General features: G+C 28.5%; 1 protein-coding gene across 2 annotated transcripts; it reads right to left on the reverse strand.

The window, feature by feature from the left end:
* Nucleotides 1-828: 828 nt before the first annotated feature.
* On the reverse strand, nt 829-21992 carry LOC112688479 (copine-8-like). Of its 2 annotated transcripts, none has more exons than XM_025561682.1 (10): nt 21431-21992; nt 17200-17341; nt 16997-17122; nt 16748-16905; nt 16456-16682; nt 15816-15898; nt 14538-14652; nt 14229-14456; nt 7542-7720; nt 829-1408 (listed from the first exon to the last, which is right to left on the reverse strand). In XM_025561682.1, the coding sequence occupies exons 1-10, from the start codon at nt 21496-21498 to the stop codon at nt 1115-1117; spliced, it is 1620 nt and encodes a 539-aa protein (XP_025417467.1). In that variant the 5' UTR covers nt 21499-21992; the 3' UTR covers nt 829-1114. The 2 variants fall into 2 exon arrangements, with proteins under 2 accessions (XP_025417467.1, XP_025417468.1); XM_025561683.1 differs by lacking the exon at nt 829-1408 and adding an exon at nt 6950-7430 and having other exon boundaries at nt 21431-21988.
* Nucleotides 21993-22974: the final 982 nt, after the last annotated feature.

Below are 22974 nucleotides of genomic sequence, written 5' to 3' on the forward strand. Positions count from 1 at the left end.
TTATGAATATGTAAAAATACTTACATTTAATCACAATTAAGATTAGGATAGTTTGTTAAAAAAATCATTACTTATATTTTGTTATAATTATTTTTTTAATAAAATTATATATTATTATAATTATACCAGATAAAATTCGCATAATGAGCTGTTGGAAAATACATTCGTTTTTTTATTTTATACAAGTGTATTGTACCCAAAACGAACTAATTTTTTTGACGCAAATGAACGATGCCCTTAAACTCAAACGCCAGACGCACGGGAATTAAGTCGAAGTTTTATGGATCAATATATCCAAATAAAAAAAAAAAAACAACGAAATTAGTTCAGAATATGAAAACCATTTTGTATTAAAAACGTATAAACTTATGAAAACAAAAGTATGGTGTATGTGTATTAAGTGCAAATAACATAACAAAACGAATAGTAAAAAATAAATTAATAAATATGAAAACGCTTACATTTAAGGTAAAAACATAATCGGTATAAAATTATTGAATATTTAATTTATTCCACAAGATAGTAAATTTATAATAAATAGTATTAAAAAGAAAATAAGTAAATGCGATTGTTATTAATATTGAGCATGTTTACCGATTATAATAAATTTAAATTAAACAATAAATATATATTATATAATAAATTCGTATTAAATAAAAAGTGACAAGTTTGTACAATATAATTTAATGACTGGTAACCATTGAAATTAGCAATTTTTTCGTTTTTTGGTAAGATATATATATTTATAATTAAAATGATTAGTTTTAATTTAAGTACAATTTGTAATATTAAATTAATCAAATATAATATAAAATTGAAAAAAAAAAAAAAAATGATGAACGCGTGAAGAACATTAACAATGTGATATGGTTATCAAAACGAGAAGATAATAATGGTAAATATTATATAGCAGTCTTAAGAGTTCGCAACGAAAGCACGTAAGAATTACCTATGTAATAAGATAAAAATTGTAATAATAGTAATTATACAATGCAAAAAGTTGAATAAAATTTGATTAAAATGAACGCTGTGTTCGATGTTTCTCAGGTATTACGTAAAAGTCAGTGAAATATAGGCTTGGTGTTATACCCGTGTATTATAATAAGTAGTAGTTTCAACGAGGCGTCAGCTGTTCGGGGACAATGTTACGACTTTTCATGTAGCCGACCAACTGAGTCGGTATTTCGGCCAGCACCTCGCGGGCTAGGTACGATTTGGCGTTCAACGGATTCTCGATCTGCTGAAAGTCCTTAAACGGTACGAACTGCACGATGTCGCGGGCCGCGCTCACTCCGTTTACCTGCAGCGTTACCGAGTCGCCGTCCAACTCTTCCATTGACTGGAAGTCCGCGTTTCCCACGCCCACGATGATTATGGACAAGGGCAGCGTGGACGCTTTGATAATAGCCTATAAGGGAATATACAATGTGATTTATCAATCTACTGTTCTACACATACCTACGCAACAAGACTATAGCGAGGCAGGGACGAAAAACACTTAAATATCAATAATGTATATGTATATCGGGAAACATTAGACTTCCTCCTCTTTCGACGAAATTTCAACTTAACGAATTGTTTTCGAATTCTAACCGTCAAGTTTATCAAACAGAGGTTCAACTGTATGCGTACAAAAACTACTCGTATAGAGCTGTGATAACAGGATTTGCGGACCCGGGATGAACGAGAATAATTCGAAGTACACACGTTGTAACCAAATTAATAGTTTAAAACTTGAAATCGTTAGAATCGGAGTGTAATAATTCCTTGGGCGAACGTTGAAAGACTCTTAGACCTATTACTAAAGTTAACTTCCAGCAGAGGACAATTTCGTGTTTTTGCGCTGCGATTAAGTCCTGTAGTCGAGTTAGTGTTATGCAACGTACAAGCGGTTACGTATATTATATATAATAATTTAAAAAGAAAACTACGAGGGGAATACAATTTTAATTAAAATCTTTTATAGGTACCTTTTCAATAATCCTGGCTATACCCCGCTGCAGGTTGTTAATATGATATTATGATATCGATTCTAACAATTATTTTTTTATTTTTATAGACCACAAATGCACACATCAATGTAATATAAATCGTTTACCACGACGTGAGCTTTTTCGGATCACAAAACGCATGAAATACACATTACTGTACAGGTACACATATACAAAACATAATCCGCACACATCGTTTTTTCTTTATTAATATTGATATAAATAAATATATAAATATTATACCATATTTGTGTATTCGTAACAAGTTTACATAACACAATATATAGTTAAGATTTTATCAATGCATGAACATAATATTATAGTGAATAACATTGAAAATTAATAATATGATAAACAACGACGACATTATAATATTATCGTAGCGTAAATCGTACACACACACACAAATATATATAAATAAATTAGTAATTAGTAATAATTAATAAATCGTTCAACACACAGAAAAAAAAAAATAGATTACTGCCGCGCGAAGATATGCGATTTTGTAATAATTATTCACGATTCGATAGTGCGGGTACGTACGTGTTCTTGCGAAAAATAGAAAATGAAATACGTCCGAGATTCATTAATAATAATAAGAGCAACACAATTAATTATTAATACGTATTATGACGACGAATAGATGCGCCGTACATATGATGCTGAAAACAAATAAGTACGCGACGATTCCAATTAAAATATTATTCAATTGTTTGCGTGATTAATTTATTGCGCATTTCACGTTATGCCGAAACCATTTGATACGATTGTTGCACGAGTGCACGGCATGCACTCGTTCAGTTAGCCTGGTTTTCGATTGTTCAAAAACCCCAGTACAAACAAGCACACACGATTTGAAAATAATCCGGAATGAAACGAGCTGCGTAATAGTAAATACGTAGTTAGTTACAATCAGGCGAATCCGTTGTTTTTCGCCGGCCAAAAACGAGAAAAAGCGCGTGTTAAACGAAACCGGGTCTCATTAATTTATTGGTCATCGAAAACAGTCTTGTAAAATCCGATGACCAGATTTAAACGTACGAGCGTGTACACATCAATCACAACATAATTATCATAGGCGGAAATAAAGTTTTACATTCGAATGGGCCATTTCGTTTACGACTTTCATTTGTCGTCCCCATTAGGTCCAATAAACAAATTTACCATTTTGAACTCATAATTTTCTTCCAATAATAAAATTACACTACCCAGTGTCCCTATTATTCTTAAATGTAATATATTTCCATATTTTTACAGTGAACTGTTACAATTGTTTTCTGTTTATTACTATTATTACTATTAATAGGGCCAAGTATTTTCAGATAGGACCATAACCTTACCTGACACCACTACTAAAAAGTACCCATGTTATAATAACTTGATAAATTTTACTTTAATTATAATTTTTTTTTTTAACATTAGGGTTTATTTTGTCAAGCCCCATCGTCGCCCAGCACACGCCTTAATTCCGCCTATGATGATCATCAAATAAATAGTTAATACACATAGTAGATAAAATTGTACATAAATAGATAATGTATAAAAGAAACAGCATCCACACAAAACTTAAAAGTCTAAGAGTTAACATTAAATCTAAAAAGAAATCACAACAATTTTTCAATTACATTTGACCAAGTACTTGCTATTGTTTTTACACATAAATTATAATCGTTAAATTTGAGTATGACGTATTTACGTTAATATTAACGTGATATTATAATGAAACAAAAAGTACAAATATGAAGAAATGACACAAATGATTAACTACAATAATTATGGTTGGTATAAACAGTAAACAATTAGGAAATTGGACTAAATCCTTTTATTGATTCAACTATTTAAGCTAATGTATTTCGAAAATGAATCATATTGTTGTTGATTGTTTGTGGTATCAGTAACTAGTACACTTAAAGTTATTGATAGTTACCGTATATCTATTCAATACTTAAGTTTAAAGTAACGTACAATATTGCAATTGAATAATTTTTAATATCCGTACATTTCTACCTTAATAAAAAGGTTTATACAAAAGTGTTATGGTTTAGTCCAGAGGTTCCCAACCGGGGTGCCGCGAAATTATTTGAAATATGTATTTATTTTTTAAACGCCTTTATGAAAGATATAGCACTGTGAGTAATAAAACAGACTCTATACTCTATGTCCATAGTATAAAATCTATTGTGTATAATTAATTAGGTATATACAATATAATATAATGAATTAATTATATAATACATATAATTTTTACATAGTAATACTGCGATGTTCAATCTATTTTAATTTCCATACTGGTTCGATTGCTATCAATTCGATGTGAACTATTTTAAAGTTATTTACGGTGAAATACTTGTCATTTTATCTTATCTTTATTGTTTATTAATTATCAAATAAAACTGAAGTTACAAAATATAAATTTAAATATACGATATATTACTATTGCGCATTCAGTATAAACTATAGAGTATTGATCGGCATAGACTAAGGGTGCCTCCGAATTGTTAGAAAATATTTAAGGGTGCCGCGAGTCAAAAAAGGTTGGGAACCTCTAGTTTAGTTTATAACACCACAGTACTTCTATTTTTAGTACAATCATCAATAGCTATTATATTTATAGAGTATTATTACATGATTGAATCTAACCATTTGATATGATTTTATTTTTTAAATTTTTAAAAACCAGATGAATAAACGTAAGGATGGTACTGTGGCAGTGATGCAACTAATAGAAAAAAATGAGTTTTCAATTAAATTTGTTACAATGTGTAGAAGTTCAATATATAAAATGATCAAGTTTAATGCATTAATGTTTATGGTTTATTATTTTATAATTTTACCATGATCAATCAGAATAAATTCATCATGTATAATATTATGGATATCCTTGTGTAATAGAAATATGTTGCACAAACAATGGTACTTTTAGTAATTTATGAAATCACTTAGTCTCTTTATTTTTCAATGGAGAAGTCTCTTAAAGTATGTATATGTAACACAACATCCAAGAATGTCTAAGGTAACACATTAAATATATATATAACATTATCATGACCTTATTTTCTAACAACTGGTACATTTTACAAAATATTAAAATTTAGTATTATAAGAGTAAAAATTAAAATTAAGATATTAATAATTAAATTTATAATAATTCATAATAATATTTATGGAATTTGGTCAACAATATATGCATTTGTAAAAAAAACGTATGGGACAATAAGTACATAGATTTTAAAGTATTTGGTAACTTATTACCATGCACACAATTCAAATGTATATTGAGGACACATATTTTAATGGTAAATATTTTTATTATAGTAAACAATTAATTAATTAATATTACAATATTATAATGTAATAATAAGTAATAAAACAGATTATAATTTTTCTATGGTAACAAATAATTATCAACATGATAGGGGAAAAATGATTATATTTTATTATTTGTTAATAAAAAAATTGATTAAATTCATAAAAGTGAGGCTAATCAATTTCCCAAGATTATAGATAGTTAAGTATCAGAAAATAGAGAATTGAAAATATTGATTACATTTTTGTCTACTTACTCAATTGGATTACTAACCTTGGAGTAATAAAGAATACAATAATTTTTGACATTGAAAATGAATACTCTTTAATATTACTTGTAGTATTAAATTTAAAACTCTTAAAGAGAACATAATATTTTTTGGTTGAGACTTATTGGTTTAATATTATTTTATATGGGAATGGTCAGATGGGACTAAAGACAGAGGCGTCATTTGGGGGATTCAGACTATACATTGGCAGCCCTATTTTTTTAAATGTTTGGTTGGCCCGTATAAAATGTTATAATTGCGCCGTCGTCGATAAAATGTAAGATGCAAACGCGCTGTAATGGTGCGAGTTTTTCATAAGAACCTATTGTTCTATTGAAGTATTGAATATATATATTACAGTATTACATCTTATCAAAACTCGTTGCGTAACTATTCTATTTATAAAAAAAAATGTGCCTCCGCCGCGCCGGTGTGAGAGATTGCAAGTCGCTCCGCTAAATAAACAGGATATATAAATGGCCTGGTGGAGGGAACAATTAGCCTGATTCAAATGTTTGCATCCCTATTGAAAAATTGAAATGACGCCCCTGACTAAAGATTACATAAAATGTAAAAAAAATTAAATTTAGTTGCCTGAAAAAGTTTGTTTTCGATAATCAATAATCTGTAGACCAAAGTTATTATTTCAGATTTTATACCTATAAATACCTAATTAATAAATATTGAGTAAAGGTGTGGTAAAAAAGAAAAAATTAATTGTGAATGGAATTAGGTTTTATGTTTTTATAAATCTGTAAGGGAATGAAAAGTGCCATAATTTAAGTACGTTTCAATTTAAAATAAATTTGAAAATCTTAAACTATGTTTTTATTATATTGACTTAAAAATGTATAAATGTTTAGAAAAAAATAAAAATTTTCACAAAGTAAATTTGAATATTGACATCCTCAAAAAGAATGCAACATTGTATTGTTAAAAGCTAATTTATGTTATGTTTAAAAATATGATTTGGATTTACATACCAAGAAAACACTTGAGAATAATTTATGTAATTGAAGTATGAATTTAATTCAAAACTGAAGGGTTTCAGACTTTCCAGGTTATTCTAGGTAAATGTTTTCATATATTTTTTGATATTTAAATGTAACATAATGTTAACTTATGCAATATTTATACAATTTCTTATTAAAATGTATAATAATTCATTTATAAAGTGAAAAATAGTTTTGGTTTTTGGATATAAAAAAACAAGGCAGATTAAAAAAAAAACTTAAAAAAATAAAAATAAAAAAAATGGTGACAACAAATTATTATAAAATTTGATAAAATAACAACAATAATAAATATAATGTAAAATTATAAATAAATAAATAAATAAGTTATGATTTTATTACTTACTTGAAATAAATGCATATAAATTCAACAGTTTTTCATTGTCAGACTTATAATAAATACCCATAAGGATAAGCATTTAGCACAAGAGTAAAAAAACTCAAATATCTTAAATAAATATGATACAGTAGGGTAAGTAAAAATTAACTTGATATTTTTATAAAATGGCTTACATTTATAGGTTATAACACACACTTCGTCAAATGTCAAAAGTACTATAAATTTATTTTTTGTTGTTTGGAATGATATTTTTAGATTTCATGTAACCTACAATTTGATTAGGTATTTCAGCAAGCACTTCTCGTGCTAGATCAGCTTTTGCAACAGCTGGATTATCATACGACAGGAAATCATTGAACGAAACAAATTGCGTTATATCTCTAGCTGCACGAACACCATTGACTTCTAATGGAACTGTATCAGCATCCAATTCTTCCATCGATTCAAAATCTGCATTACCTACCCCTACTATGATAATTGACATAGGCAAAGACGACGCTCGAATTATGGCCTAAATAATATTTGTCAATAATGAGCTGACTCTTTCAAACTACATTTATAAGCTCTTTTATGATTATTCCAAGCAGACACAACAAAATAGATAAAAAAAAATTGTAAATACCTGTTTGGTATGGAGCATATCGGTTATTACTCCATCTGTAATGATTAGCAAAATAAAATACTGTGAGCCATCTTGATAAGCTTGGGCAAATTTAGCAACATGGTTGATAACAGGACTAAAGTTGGTAGGACCATATAACTGAACACTTCTTATGCAATGGTGGTAAGCATTGAGCACACCTAAAAATTAAATTAAAGTTTAAATTTTAAAATACCCTCAGGGAGACACTATGTATTTAGTGATATGGACTTAGGTGACCCGGGGCCTTGAATTACGAGCTGACTTTAATTAGTTGGCCCAAACTGGTCCTCCAGATTGGGGGTTTGAGCGACGGGCTAATAACCCGTCCTCTTTAAAAACCAAATCCTTGTTAAGAAACTTCAACCAAAGCCTCGGACTGTGGATAAAAATGGATCACGAAACTGAAATAGGACTCAGAAAGCAGCGGCATAGCCAGGATTTTTTTTCGGGAGAGGGCTGGTCAATTTTTTCAAGACTTGTAGCAACTTTTATGGATCATTAAAATAATTTTTAAATTTTCTTAATATTTCTAATATTTCGGAGAGGGGGGCTGCAGCCCCCCAACCCCACCCCTGGCTACGCCACTGCTGGAAAGACTTGGAGTTACGGATTGGAACATGGAATATAAAATGTTTTTTAAACCAGGCGCACTGAAATGTATAATTGATAAAATCACAAGATATAAAATCTCCATAGTAGCCATACAGGAGGTTCGCTGGCTCAATAGTGGTTATATACAAAGTGGCAAATCAATAATTTTCTACAGTGGTCTACAAACAGGTAGACATGAGAAGGGAGTTGGCTTTGTGATTGACAAAGCAGTGATGACGCAAGTTAAAAAAATTGTACCTGTGAATGAACGTATCTGCTACATACGAATCGTACAACAGAAACTATATTTAATAATATTGAACTGCTATGCGCCGACTGAAAATGCAGACGACGAGGAAAAAAATAGTTTCCATGATACATTAGAAACAACTTTTGATGCATTGCCCAAAAACTGTATAATGTTAACTATCAGAGATTTAAATACTCAAGTTGGTAGAGAATAATCCTTTGGACAAACGATCGGAAAAGAAAGCTGGCATCCTACTACAAATGACAATGATCACAAAATAGTTGATTCTTGCTCTTCAAAAGACCTCATGATTAGCAGCACCTATTTACCGAGAAAAAACATTTATGAACATACATGGTAGGCTCTAGATGGGAAAACAAAAAGTGAAATTGACCATATCATCATATACAATAGGCACAAAACGTTAATTCGTAATATTAGAAGTTACAGAGGAGCTGATGGAGATACTACCATTATTTAGTTGTAGCAACGTTTGTATTAAAGTTATCTCTAAAATGGATAAGTAAGCAAACAGGAAAGAATAATAAACTTCATACAGAAAAAGTTAGGAATCCAAAGGATATAGACACATACCAAAGAGAAATTTCGGAAAATCTTAGGAAATATAATCTAGTATAACATGAATCGAATAACGTTACACTGTGGTTAAAGACGAAAGAATCTCTAACAAAAGCCGCTGAAAGATTACGAGTTAGGCACATTAAACAAAACGAAAATCATTGGTTTAATTTGGAGTGCAAAGCTGTGATTAACAAGTGAAGTTTAGCTAGACTGCTAATATGATGCTGGATCCAACACAAGAGAACATAAATGAATACTCAAAACTCAGAACTCTAGCATGCAAGGTGATTAGGCAACAGAAACGCGCAATGGAAAAGAGTTATAGTAGATATCGAATACTATAAGAACCGAGACTGCTTTTTAAAAAGTGCAGATCGATTAAAGAAGGATTCAAGGCACGTACTAATTTCATCACAGATATTAGTGATTATATAATATCAAAACCTAGCGAGATTGTAGAAAAATTTCAAGAATATTTTGAAGAACTGTTAAATAAGAAAAATTCCCGCATCGGAAATATCAACAATGAAAAGTACAAAGAAGTAGTATATCATACAACAGAATCTGAACTACTAGCATCAAATATCGAGGAAATTGATCACTAAAGAACAATAAATCCTCAGGAGAAGATTATATAAATTCTGAACTACTAAAAATTGCAGGAAAAGAAATATTAATTAACCTACACCAAATTATAGCGAATATATGGAACAGTGAACAAATAGAACAGGAATGGTCGTTATCAGTTATCTGCCCAATTCTCAAGAAAGGGGATCCAACTAAAGTTAATAATTAACGATGTATATCGCTTCTAGACAAAGCGTATAAGGTGCTCTCAATAGCTATCTTGAGAAGAATAGAATCATTAGCAATAGATATTGTAGGAAAATATCAAAGCGGCTTCACAAGAGGAAGATCTACCAGTGACAATATCTTTACGCTCAGACAAACAACGGAAAAGTATTATGAGTTTGAAAAAGACCTAGACATGATATTTATAGATTTTAGATAAGCGTACGATAGCATCGATAGAGAGCAACTATGAACAGTACTACAGAATTTTGGATTACCCAAGAAACTAATAAACTTGGTTAAAAGTTGTAATTCCAATACTACATGCAAAGTGCGTTTTTTGGGAAGGGAGTCAAGGGATTTCGAAGTCAAGTCCGGTCTAAAACAAGGGGACGCGCTATCTCCCATTATTTTTAATATGGCATTGGAAAAAGTAGAGAGAGATATGCATAGAACGTGAGAAATGTATTTAATTGGTAGCAGGACACTGCTTGCATATGCTGACGACATTGTCATTCTTGGAGGCTCTCAAACCGAAGTAGAAGAAAGTACAAATAAATTAATTAAGTTTAGTAAAAGAATGGGCCTCAATATAAACGAGAATAAAATAAAGTATATGATCATGAGCAGGCGACCAGGAATTTTACAGAACCTCATCGTAGATGGTTATACATTCGAACAAGTAGAAGACTTTAAATATTTGGGAATCAATTTGAATAATAGGAATGAAATGTATAACGAAATAAGATTGAGACTGAATACGGCAAATTGAGGTTATTATGCAATGAGTAAATTATTCAGTTCTATGCTTCTTTCCAGAGAAACTAAGAAAAAGCTTTATATTTCCTACTAACAGCCCATAGTAATGTATGGTTGCGAAACGTGGTCCACCACTAAAAGGGATGAGACAAAGTTATTAACATCTGAAAGAAAGGTTCTTAGAAAAATAAATAGTCCCAAATATCCAAAAATATCTTGTCTCAAAGAGACTGGAATGGATCGAACACATATGGCGAGATAAGGACAGCATAATGAGACAAGTTGTGGTATCTAAACTAAATAAAACACGCCCCAGAAGAAGACCACATCAGCGTTGGCTAGATCGGGTAAAGAAAGATTTAATGCAAGTAGATAAAATCACGATAATTGAGGATGCAGACAACAGAGACCGATGGAGAGGCTTAGTAAAAGCATCGAAGGGCCTTAGAGGCCTATAAAAGCTAATAAAAAAAAAAACCACTTTAAAATGTAAAATTATACTATTAAGTATATATTTGTATATATATCAACAGGGAAGTAAAGATTAAATAATTTAAAAAAAAAAATTAAAAAAAATATAAAATAATTTATGTGAAATGCCTTCCTAAGAACATTCGTATTCTTTTTTTTTTTTTATATACATTAATAATTTATTCTCTCGTAAAATAATTTATTTTGTAGTACAAAAATTTATATTTTTTATTTTATTATTAAATAAATTTTATTTATAATCTATATAAACAAGCATAATTAGTTAATGAGATGACACAATAAAGTATAATAAAATGACTTGATTATCATGAGAAAAGAAACCCATTCAGCTTATATTGCAGTGTATAATTGGTCATATACAACGAAGACCCAGTTATTTGCCAAAGACATACAGATTGGAAAGTTTGAAAAGGTCTTTAATCATAAAGGATTAATTTAGGCCCTAAATTTGGAAACCATATGATTAAAGAAGAGTTATAATTGTTTTATATATTAAAAGTTTGCTTTTTAAACTCCTCGGATGGGATAGTAATGGGTGGAGAAGGTATAGGTATATGTTGGATTGTTTTCTTCTGTTTCTTGTAGTGATGAGTCGAACCCTGATTCTTTAAATCGAATCGAACTTGAACCGAACTGTAAATTATTTTTTTGAACTCAAACTGAACCGAAACTTCATATTTTCTACTGAACCGAACAGAACCTATTATGATTTTAAGCAGTGCTCGACTTGGCAAAATTAAAGAAGGGGGACTCTGTTTACTGAAAAAATTGCGTCCCCAAAATTTGTTAAGCTTGTTAACTTGTTAAACATTATAATAGTAGGGGGACGCTCAAATTTCTAAAAATTAGAAGGGGTACACCGTCCCCCTTTGTCCCCCTCAAGTCGAGCACTGATTTTAAATCAAACTCGAACTAGAATTCAATACTTTTTATCATGTACATTGTACCAAACTACGAATTAAATCAATCATAATTATTAATAACTATTGTATTTTAAGTTTTCGTATTACCTACTCTACATTTTAACTTTGAAGTCTAAGTAATTATATTCTTTAGAATAAATTAAAATTTTAGATAGTTTTTTATTATTATTATTATTTTTCAAAACCAGTATTGTGCTCTCTCGTGTTGTCTTGTAGCTTATAAAATATTCATTGAATGTTGTGTAATAGAAATTGGCAAAATACATCGATTTTTTAAAAACATCGATGTTTTCATTCCATAAATCGAAACCCTACATCGATGTATTAAAAAAAAATCGATTTTTTTCTAATCCAAAGTCCGATGTTTAAATAATGTATTTATTTAAACATTTTACAATTTATACATAACGTACATAAATATAACATAGATATAATTTTTCTTAAAACTTATTAAGGTTAAACATATTAAACATTGATGTTTTAAAACATTGGTGTTTTTGTCAAAAATATCGATCACCAACATCGATGTTTCAAATGTAGATACATCGATACATCGGAACATCTATGTTTCACACTTTTTGCCCATCTCTATTGAGTATTGAGTGTAATATGACAATACAATCAATACATTTTAATAATATATATAAAAAAAATAATAATAATTATAGTTCACAAATATAGAATGATTAATAGAATTTATAATGTAAGACGTAGGTTGTAAACATGTTTTTATTAATAGCACAGTTGCGGTATCGGAATATTACCATGGATTTATCCAAAATATATTTTAACCTCTACAATAAATATGATAAAAACAAAAATAGCTAATTTATGTATGTAGATACACTGCTTTATTGGTTTATTGATAACTAACTCTATTGGTGATAAACAACTTATTAATGTTTTTGGTCGGCGGAGGGTGGATGTGTAACATGCGACTGGAAAAATAGCATTATTATTATAAATAATGCATAACGTGCCTTTTACAGATTATCACTTACTATTAGGGACGGGCAAAATATTTTGAACATCGATGTTTCGATATATCGATATATCAAAATTTTAAACATTGATAGTGTCGATAAATCGGATTTTTAAAAAAAAACATCGATGTTTTTTTATAATTTCATGATTAAATAATGAATTTAAAAGTTGAAATACTATTGTTAAACTTTGTTTTTTTTAATACATATTACTATAATAAACTGTTATAAAATTGATGAAACTGAATTTTTTTATATTCAGGTATTACCTTAGTTATATAAAATATTTACACAAATTAATATGACATAAAATACTTTAGTTTTAAATCTTAAAATACAGTTAAAACAATTATAACTAATTATAATATGATAATAACCAACGTGAAACTGAGAACCACAATTAAAGATGTCTTTAATCGAGGTCGCGACTGAACGAATCAAAATGAACACACTATTAAGGACATTGATCACACTTACGAGTTACAACATATTTTACACATATTTTATCACGTATTACGTATTTTAAATTTTAATGCCCATTGCGAAACTCAATGGTCGAGTCGTTCGACGGAACACTCAACACAGAAAACCTCGTGAAAACTCGTGAAAAACTAAAAACTGTGAACTGTCAAATTAATAACATAATTAAAAAAAAACATCGAAATAACATCGATGTATCGAACAAAAACATCGATGTTTTTCGCCCATCCCTACTTTCTATCGCCAATAGTCTAATTATTTCTAAATAATGATTATCAATTTTTATTTTTCATAAATAACTTTTGAAGAATTGTACAAATATTTGGTTTTCGAACTATCGCAGCCAGTAAGTGTGGTTCGACAAATATTTCCAAGTTCGATTTTCGAACAGTAAAAGATGATTGATAGTTCGGTTTGATTTTTTTTTCATGCAGAGTTCAAATTTCGAACCGAACCGAACATCAGGGGTTCGGTTTGGTTCAGTTCGAGATTCGAACAATTCAACCCATCACTAGTTTCTTGTAAAATGTGCCTAAATGTTGTTTATCAAGGTATCAAGGTGAACTCCTAAGTATTTAGTTGCATTTTGGATTAATGTAAATATGTAATTTAGTGATAGTCTCGACTATCTACTTTCCCTACTTTCCCTTGGACAATCTATCATACAAAGAAGTTTTATTTAATTATTTATATATTGAATAAGATTATAATCATCTCACAATAAATGATATAAAAAGTAAATGTTAGTACTACTTGATACTACAAAATAGCTTATAATTTTAGGAATACAATTTTATAACGATTCATAATTTACCTTCTATTCCAGCACAATATGGATCACTGGCTTGCAAATTCAAGAAAAACTCATGAGAAACATTACCATGTGGTGGAATACGTGCACCAAAACCCAAAGCCGGAAACATTTTGTCACTATCATAATCTTGAATAATATCCCCTACAGCAACTAATGCTTGTTCATATTGATTGGGTACATTACTTAGGTAATGCAATGAATTGTAATCTTGTGGATCTCCATTAGATGCTATTAGATAAAAGATTTAATATTTGATAACACATGTAAATAAAATTAGATAAACCTTATAAAAATATTTTTAAAATATACCAGTGAAATCTATGGCAAATGTACAGTTAATTTGTGTACCACCCATAATGTAATCAAGAAAAGTAAATGTTTTTCTCAGCTCAAAATGATTCAAGCGAACACTTCCACAAATTTTCTGAAAAATTAGACAAATCTGTTAATTATAGGTATAGATAATACATATTTAAATTTAATGAACCTTTTCCACTAAATTAATAATGAGCATTTACTAATTTAAAATCAAGTTATTTAAGACAATTTTACATTTTAATAAATTAAATAATTTAAAATTGAAAAGCGTTGTTATAGTATTAATATGCTACATAATAAAATAATTCTTCATTACAATTTGAAAATATTTCTAATTTCTAACATATTTATTATATAACATCATCTTGTGATTATTATATCCCTGTGGATCTATATTGTATTGATGAAGAACACCATTAAAATACAGTAAAACTCGCTTAAGACGCTCCCGCTTAAGACATTTTCCCGCATAAGACGCTATTTTCCGTTGGTCCCTAGACATTTCCTATACTAGTCAATGTAAAAACTACCTGTTAAGACGCTCGGTTTTTCTCTATCTTATTGGATAAAACGCTCTTTTGTTTAGTAGATTATGATAAATTTTAGTAGGTTTGTGGAAATAAAAATGGAAATTTTATATGTTTACGTGTTCTCATTGTTGTATCGTTTCATTTTATTACTATACCTATTTTATCATCAGCTATTATTCTTATCCAGTATCTACTCCCACAATTACTGCTGGGTTACAACACCTAACAGAAATTCAAAAATATTATCCTCTGTAGAAAATTTTGAAGAAATGTTGGGTTGTCTCAATAAAATAGAAAACTTTTTTGCTGAGACATATTGTCAGCATCATTGTCAGCAAACAGAAATATATCAATTTTTAAATAAACAATAATAAAATATTTAATAATAATTTTTTTTAAATTAAATTCAGTAGCAAAAAATATATATACACATGTATTTAATTACATATATATATACATACACAAATTTATTAGTGTATTGCCCATTAAATTATGTTCAATAATAAAAAAATTAACTCCACATTTCAATCACTTCATTTTTTTTCTAATCCCGTATAAGACACTTTCCCGCTTAAAACGCTCAAGAGAGCTGGTCCCTTAAATAGCGTCTTAAGCGAGTTTTACTGTATTTGTAATAATATTAAATATTAATTTTAATTAATTTTATTTAATTGTAGATGATATTTTTCATTTGTACATTATAAAGTTTTCTATTTATTCATCATAAAATATAACTTACTTCTGATCTTGGTTTGACACATCTATAATCATTTTCTGGTCCAATTCCACATTTCAATTTATTCATTGAAGTATGACTTTCTCCTACAATATTGTATTTTCAATTACATTGATTTATTTATATGAAAATAACTAATACTAAATGTAACTAAAACATGTAGTTATTTATAAAAGAATTTATGAATTATATGTTATATTCATAAATATTTAAGAACTGTATTAACAAAATATAGTTATAAATAATTTTAAAATAGTATTTATGACATGAAACTTTAATTTAATATAAATATTAAAAGGGTTCTTAGATATGTTAAGCTTTAAATTTATGTTAATAATCTTATGTACTTAAAACTTTGAAAAACTTTGAAATTTAAAAAATAAATATGATCATAAATTAAATTATATGAATATATTTTTAATTATTATTTTTTATGTATCCTGAACAAGTTTTATTTTTAGGAAACCGATTTAAAATTAAAAATATGATTAATCATATATTTATTAATAAATAATAATTATAACACAATTATAATATATCAAACCACAGTTTACTATTTTTTCCTAACTTGGTTTTAAGCTGTTATCGAAAATGTATTTACTTAAAATAATAAGTTATATTTAATAATTTAAACATTAATTACCAATTAATGAATGATTGCCATTGCTATGGTAATGATAACATGCTATTTTAATATCTCTATCAAAATCTGTACCACATAATGAACGGACAGGAAGTGTTATTGGTTTCCATGTAGGATTGTTTGACCAATGAGCAACCTCACTTCTATACACTAATTGATAATTTCCATCTTCGCCAACTTTATACAATTCTAAAAATGGGTATGCTTTTACAACCCAGGAAAAAAATCTAAAAAGAATAAAAATTAATAAATAAAACTATAACCCTCGATTTAATAATATTTAAACACCTACTTTGCTACCCAATCACTTCGTTCCAAATCTTTTCCACTGAAATGCAATGTGACTTCATCGTGACAAGCAGGAAGTTCTTCAGCATTTACAATAACTTGACCTTTATTATTGGCTTTTGCTCCTTTTAAAGGTAATGTCACTGTAACTGACGATACAATCTAAAAAATAAAAAAATAAAAAAAATAAAATTTGTTATGTTCATTTTTATTTTATTGGTTTTAAAAAATATTATAAGATAATTTTTATTACATGTCCGAGAGTAGTTTCACAGAATCCTAAAAAATCTTGAGATCTTAGGTCACTCAAGTGTGAATCAACATCATACACTTCAAATTTAATAAGCTGTTGAACTTCAAAACGATATAATATTTGAACCTAAAAATAATAAGTACAGATAAAAAGATAAGTATTTCAATTAATGTACAATTATTAATAAATAATGAATACTTTACTTTTGTCATAAAATCAGGATTTAGTGAATTATTAATACATTCAGTACGAAAAATTTCACTCCATCTAGAGTTTTCTGAAGTTTTCATGTACACAACACACATTGGATCAGATTTAGAAAACACATCACAGTCCAATAAATTTCTAAAAACAAATAAAATTAAATTAACTAAAATAACACAACTATCAGTTGAATCATCATGTATTTAAAATTGTTAGTCTTTAATTTAAATTTGAACTGAATAAATAAAACTTTAAGGTTAAACATTTTTTTATTAAACCAATAATATAGCTATAATTACTTGAGTCTAGATTTTGTTAATAGATTGCAAACAATTTATCATAACATTTTTAACTACAATTAAATTTTTTTTTTTTCGAGTTAGTTCAATGTCATATTAATTAACTATAAAGTATGATTACATACAACTTTTCAAAGTATTAGATATTAGAAATTAAATATTCATTTTAGTAATTTATTTATACATTAATGAAACTCTACAAGGATAATTATTTCATATTCTGTAGTTAATATATATGATATAAATTATAGTAAAAAATTAGAACTTTTGAATTTTAACTAGAGTAGATGCATAGTTATAGTGGAATTTATATTAATAATGTAAATCAAGAACTCATTTTCATTTTTTTATTTAATAATATATAATTAGTTTTAAATGATAGTTTTTATTATTTGTATTTGTTTAATCAATTTTAATTTTTTTTTGGGTTCAACTAATAATATTTAAGTATCATAATAATATTTAATATTGAAAACATTAAAAAACAGCGTTTGGCGGTAAATTGAACAAACTGACTAAGCCCTTGAGCGATCCAATAAATAAGACAATATAATTCCGTCTATTCAGGCAAAAACAAACTGTTCTAACTTAACTAACTTAACTGTTCTTTTTTTCTTGTCCATAATCATGTAGAATAAAAAAAAAAAAAAAAAAAAAAAAACAAGAATTTAAATTAAAACGAAATAATATAATAGGCATTAAATCATCGTGGGTCGGCGGTAATTAACGAACTGTCGTTGACGTGTAATCGGCACGTTTCGTAGACAGACCATAGACCTTATACTAAGTATAACAATTAGAGAGCGGATCTTTAGGTTTTTACATAGTTTTATTGGCTTTATGAAAATTTACGAGGATAAATAATGTGGACGATTTATCCATCATAGAGTTTGTAGGTAAGCATTTATTTTGCATATTTTAGCATATTTTGGACATTAGAGAATATTTAGTCTATTTTTCATATTTTTGAATATATTCAATTATTGTTCATAAAAAAGCATATTTTATTAATTTCTTGAGTTGTGATTTTTCTAGGAAAAAAAATTTGATTATTATATTTATATTCCTATATATGGAACTGTTATCTATTTTTTTCATTTAAATAATTTATCTTTTACCAAGTAATAGTGCATAAAAGTTGTTCATTGTTTTTATTTTGTATTTTGTATTTTATATATAATTTTATTATATTTATACTCCTATGTACGAACTTTTTAAATTTTTATATTTAAATAATTTACCTGTCACCAAAGGAATGGCCCATAACAGTAATTTATTGTTTTTATTGAACTATTTAAGAAAAAAAAAAAATCATATTATCCCATATTTACAAGTTTAAGGAATATTTAGAGAATATTTTAGAGTTTTTTTAGAACATATTATTTGCAAATTTATAAGTTTAAGGAATATTTAGAGATTATTTTAGGGTTTTTTAGAATACTACTACTTAGTATAAGGTCTATGAGACGAACATCCATTCAAACTTTAAGATATGCTAGGCAAGTATAATATCTGCTTCCTTCGATAAAAAAAAACCAATTTATTTTGGTATATATTTTTATGTTCTTCCTTGCCTGCGGACCTAATAAAATTTGTCCGCGGACCACCATTTCGTGATAGCTGCCCTAGGGCCTAGAGCAATGGTTTTCAATATTTTTATATCCACGTATCACACATTTTGAAAAATTTGCACGTACCACTTAACTCGAAAACTTTTTTTTTTACTTATTAACAAATACTTTTACATTATTTTACATACATGAAGCCTTTTTAATAAATTTATTTTATTAATTTAAACTACATAAATGTATAAGCATTTAATGCACAAAAAGTGACATAACGTAAAATATTTATAGTTATTAACTATAATGAATAAGAATGGATATTTAATGAGATAGTTTATAATATATTGAATGAATCAGGACGTCAATACCGTGATCCATGTTGGAAATTTTATTATGTATTAAGTTGTCTTCTACGTTAATTTAGTTCCTATGTCGTAGATATTTATAAATATAAATCAGCCATTATCAAATAAACTAAATAATATCGCATGGTTATAATAATAAAAATATAAAACTATTTCTTTGAAAAAAATTTCTGCACGTATCATTTTGGTACACGTACCACAGGTTGGAAACCGCTACTCCAGATAATATTTTATTACGTCACATGTTTTGTCAAATTTTATTATCCTAATCGCATATTTTATATTGAGTTGCATTATACTATAATTATTTCCTTCACGAAATGTTAACTTGTCATAACTCAAGCTCTTCAATAATAAATTTAAATAATTGGATATGAACTGTAAACCATCAAGTTCACCTGTGAGTTATTAATAATTGGACATTAATAAAATAAACCATGAATTCTGAGAAAATTGAAAGGATGTCCGATGAAAACGAAAAGTTACGAGTCAACATTTCCAAATTTAATAATAGGAAAAATATATTGCCGAACGCAGAATGGTACAACTATGTTGTTTTTGAATAGACATCAAAGACGATAATGAATTGTTTTATGATTTTATTTCTATTAATTGGTGTTATTATTTTTGAAACAAATACGGATCTTGTTAATTATTTTCTAGAATTACATTTTTCTTCGAGTAGCACTTCATATTACAATATTTGAACCTTAAGGACATAATTATAACATATAATGGAGTTGTAAGTAGTTGTTATGTATTATTGATCTTTAATTATTAAATATTTTTTCTTTAATTTTTTTACTCAGATATTATATTAATTGTGGTTCGACATAAACGTATCATTACCGAGTATTAATATAAAAACATTCATAAAATATTTAAATTATATCTTAATAATAATAAAACAAAATTATTGATAATATGAAACAGTGGCATACTAAGGCTTATGATGTTTTTTCCGAGTTTTAGTATGCCATTGAATAAAATAGTTTCAATTAAAAACAATATTTTCTGAAACAGTTACTGTAATATAATAACTACAATAGGGTTGGTTTTTGAAACGGCAATAATTTCGGAAAGGCTGAACCACCAGAATAGTTTTGTGTATTACAAATAAGACTTGAGAATCAACATTTTCCTCAAAAATCATACTATTATACATGCCTATTCGAAATGTTTTTTTTTTTTTTTTTTTAAATGGTCTTGTTCCTTGGATTATAAACACTGGACAGTTACCAAACCTATATTAATTTCTATAAATCATAACATACAATACCAAAAATCAGAATATCATTGTGTTTCAATTATAGATTTATTTCCACAGAATATTTCCTAAGTTTAATTTAAAAAAATATTGGCTATGAATAGTCGGCTTATTGGCGTAAACTTTTATGTACTAGGGTTATATTTAACTGTAGTACCTACAAATTACAATATAATAAACAACTCTATTGTCGCAGCGTTAAAATAATAATATTTTCATCGTTATAAATGTAAATTAGGTGAGATAACAATTAATCAATAAGAAAAATCATAGGTACGTGTCAAAAAATAAATAAGTACACGTTTTTTGCATTCGTATATCAAGAATTTATTACAACTCTAAGATAACTTTAAAATATTCATATACAAATAACGGGAAAACAGATCGACATCTGTAACCAAAATTAATCGAAGTAAAACGATCGTTAAACTTAACGTTATGCCGAACAATTTTTTGATTATTTTATATCTAATTTTAACCCGACTGTTTGTATTCGATTAATGTGTTCGAACGAAACATAAAATCAAGTGACAAACCGGTGGTTCGTCGTCAGAAAAAGAAAAGGTGGATTAGGTACACGTCATTCAATTTCGATGGACCGAAAACCGTCCCTCCTGCGCATCGTTCGCGCGCGCGCGCGCGCTCATCAACTTGACTCGCACTAGGGCACGGTGCACGGGTAGCGGTCAATAAAACAGTAACATCAAGCGGTTTTCACCGAAGCAAATAGTTACCTGCAAGACAAAGTGAGTTCGATTTCCGACGTGGGCTCGGTGGACGAACCGGGCTTAAACATAGTCATGGCTGCGGTGTTTCGGACAGCGGAACACTGTTCAGGAATGAGTACACGGGAGCGCGTTTGCGTACTTAACTTCTACGTCGGGCTCGGTGTGCGTCGTTAGGCGGTCGAATCCTTGACCATTGTTGCTCGGTGCCCAGGGCGCCTCGTCGACGGTGCGCGTCACAGCTACGATGAGTCGCGCAAGCTAGATAATGACACGGGCGTAATAATGCTGAGATAATAATTCCGTGGCCCGCGATAAAAACGTCGCACGTACTAAACGTTCAGTCAATCAATCGCATCGGTGGTTAGTGAGCTGGAGCGTTCGTGATTCGTCTGCGACGTCGTCCGGGTGCCTCTTATCAATCCGTTAACATTATTGCGAGCAACGGTGCCAGGAGCGTCTAAACACAGGAATGCACCTTAAGTATTCTGCGCATACGCGTAATTTATTCACCACTATCATAATGTTAGGCTGTCACGTAGAGTTACTCAATGGGCTGTTATCAATATATCATATCAAATCACTATAATACGATAATATTATAATAATATGAGTTATGAATCAAACTATTCAAAATTTAACTACGTACTTCCTATGCAATTAATATATTGTCATTTTATTTCAGTTGTTAAATAATAATGTTCAGTTTCGTTATCATTTTTTTTTTGTTGTAGTATATATTGAGATGTTTAGTTTCAACTCTAGTGTAATGTACTATGTATACATTATATTGTTTCATACGTATTTTATAGTTACTTCGTAATTACAATTTACAATTAGAACCATAAGCAAATTAATAGAAGTTATATGAACCACGTGCGAATCGCAAAATATCGAATAGGAAAAAGTTGCAAAACAGCATTAGCAACCAAATATATCCAGTATATACGCTCCGCTCATGTTTGTTACTATCATCTACTTTGTCTATGTAATGTTAAATTAAAAAGTGTTAAATAAAATATCACTAATACCGTAATAAGTATTCTTGATAAAGTTATTAATCTAACTCTAAAATCCTTACATCCTAATATTGTGTAACCGTGTCGAACTCACAACTCGGCACACTACACTAGTTGGTTTTAATAATTTACACTTGTACTTATTATTAAGATAATGTCATGTTATAAGGGGGACTCTATTTACTTTAAAAAAAAGGATGTTCCCAAAACTGGATGAGCGTTATGATTATAGCGTAATAATAGTAGGGGGATGCTAACATTTTTGAAAATTAGTTGGGATACTCCATCCCCCTGCGTCCCCCCTCATGTCGAGCACTGTTTATATAGATATTAGATAATATTGAATTTTTATGTTTAAGATGTTTGTGAATTGTTTTGTTAATACTCAATATAACATTTAGTAAAAAACCTTTGTGTAATAAATGTTGATAAAGTCTGGTTTACGAAATGTTCAAATAGGTAATTGGGTAAATGTAGATATGAATAAACATTATTAAAAGCCATCTCAACATATTAGATAGTTATTTCTGTTTT

This window comes from Sipha flava, unplaced genomic scaffold (assembly GCF_003268045.1).
Source record: "Sipha flava isolate LNK unplaced genomic scaffold, YSA_version1 39_pilon_pilon, whole genome shotgun sequence".
Taxonomy (NCBI): Eukaryota; Metazoa; Arthropoda; class Insecta; order Hemiptera; family Aphididae; genus Sipha; species Sipha flava.

Excerpts from the sequence above, each read along its gene's own strand:
- LOC112688479 (XM_025561682.1), bottom strand. The coding sequence starts at position 21,498 with ATGACTATGTTTAAGCCCGGTTCGTCCACCGAGCCCACGTCGGAAATC. Across the intron at positions 17,342-21,430 it reads GAACTCACTTTGTCTTGCAG|AAATTTATTGGACTGTGATG; the intron begins GTAACTATTTGC and ends ATTTGTTTTTAG. Across the intron at positions 14,457-14,537 it reads ATTTGCCATAGATTTCACTG|CATCTAATGGAGATCCACAA; the intron begins GTATATTTTAAA and ends TTTATCTAATAG.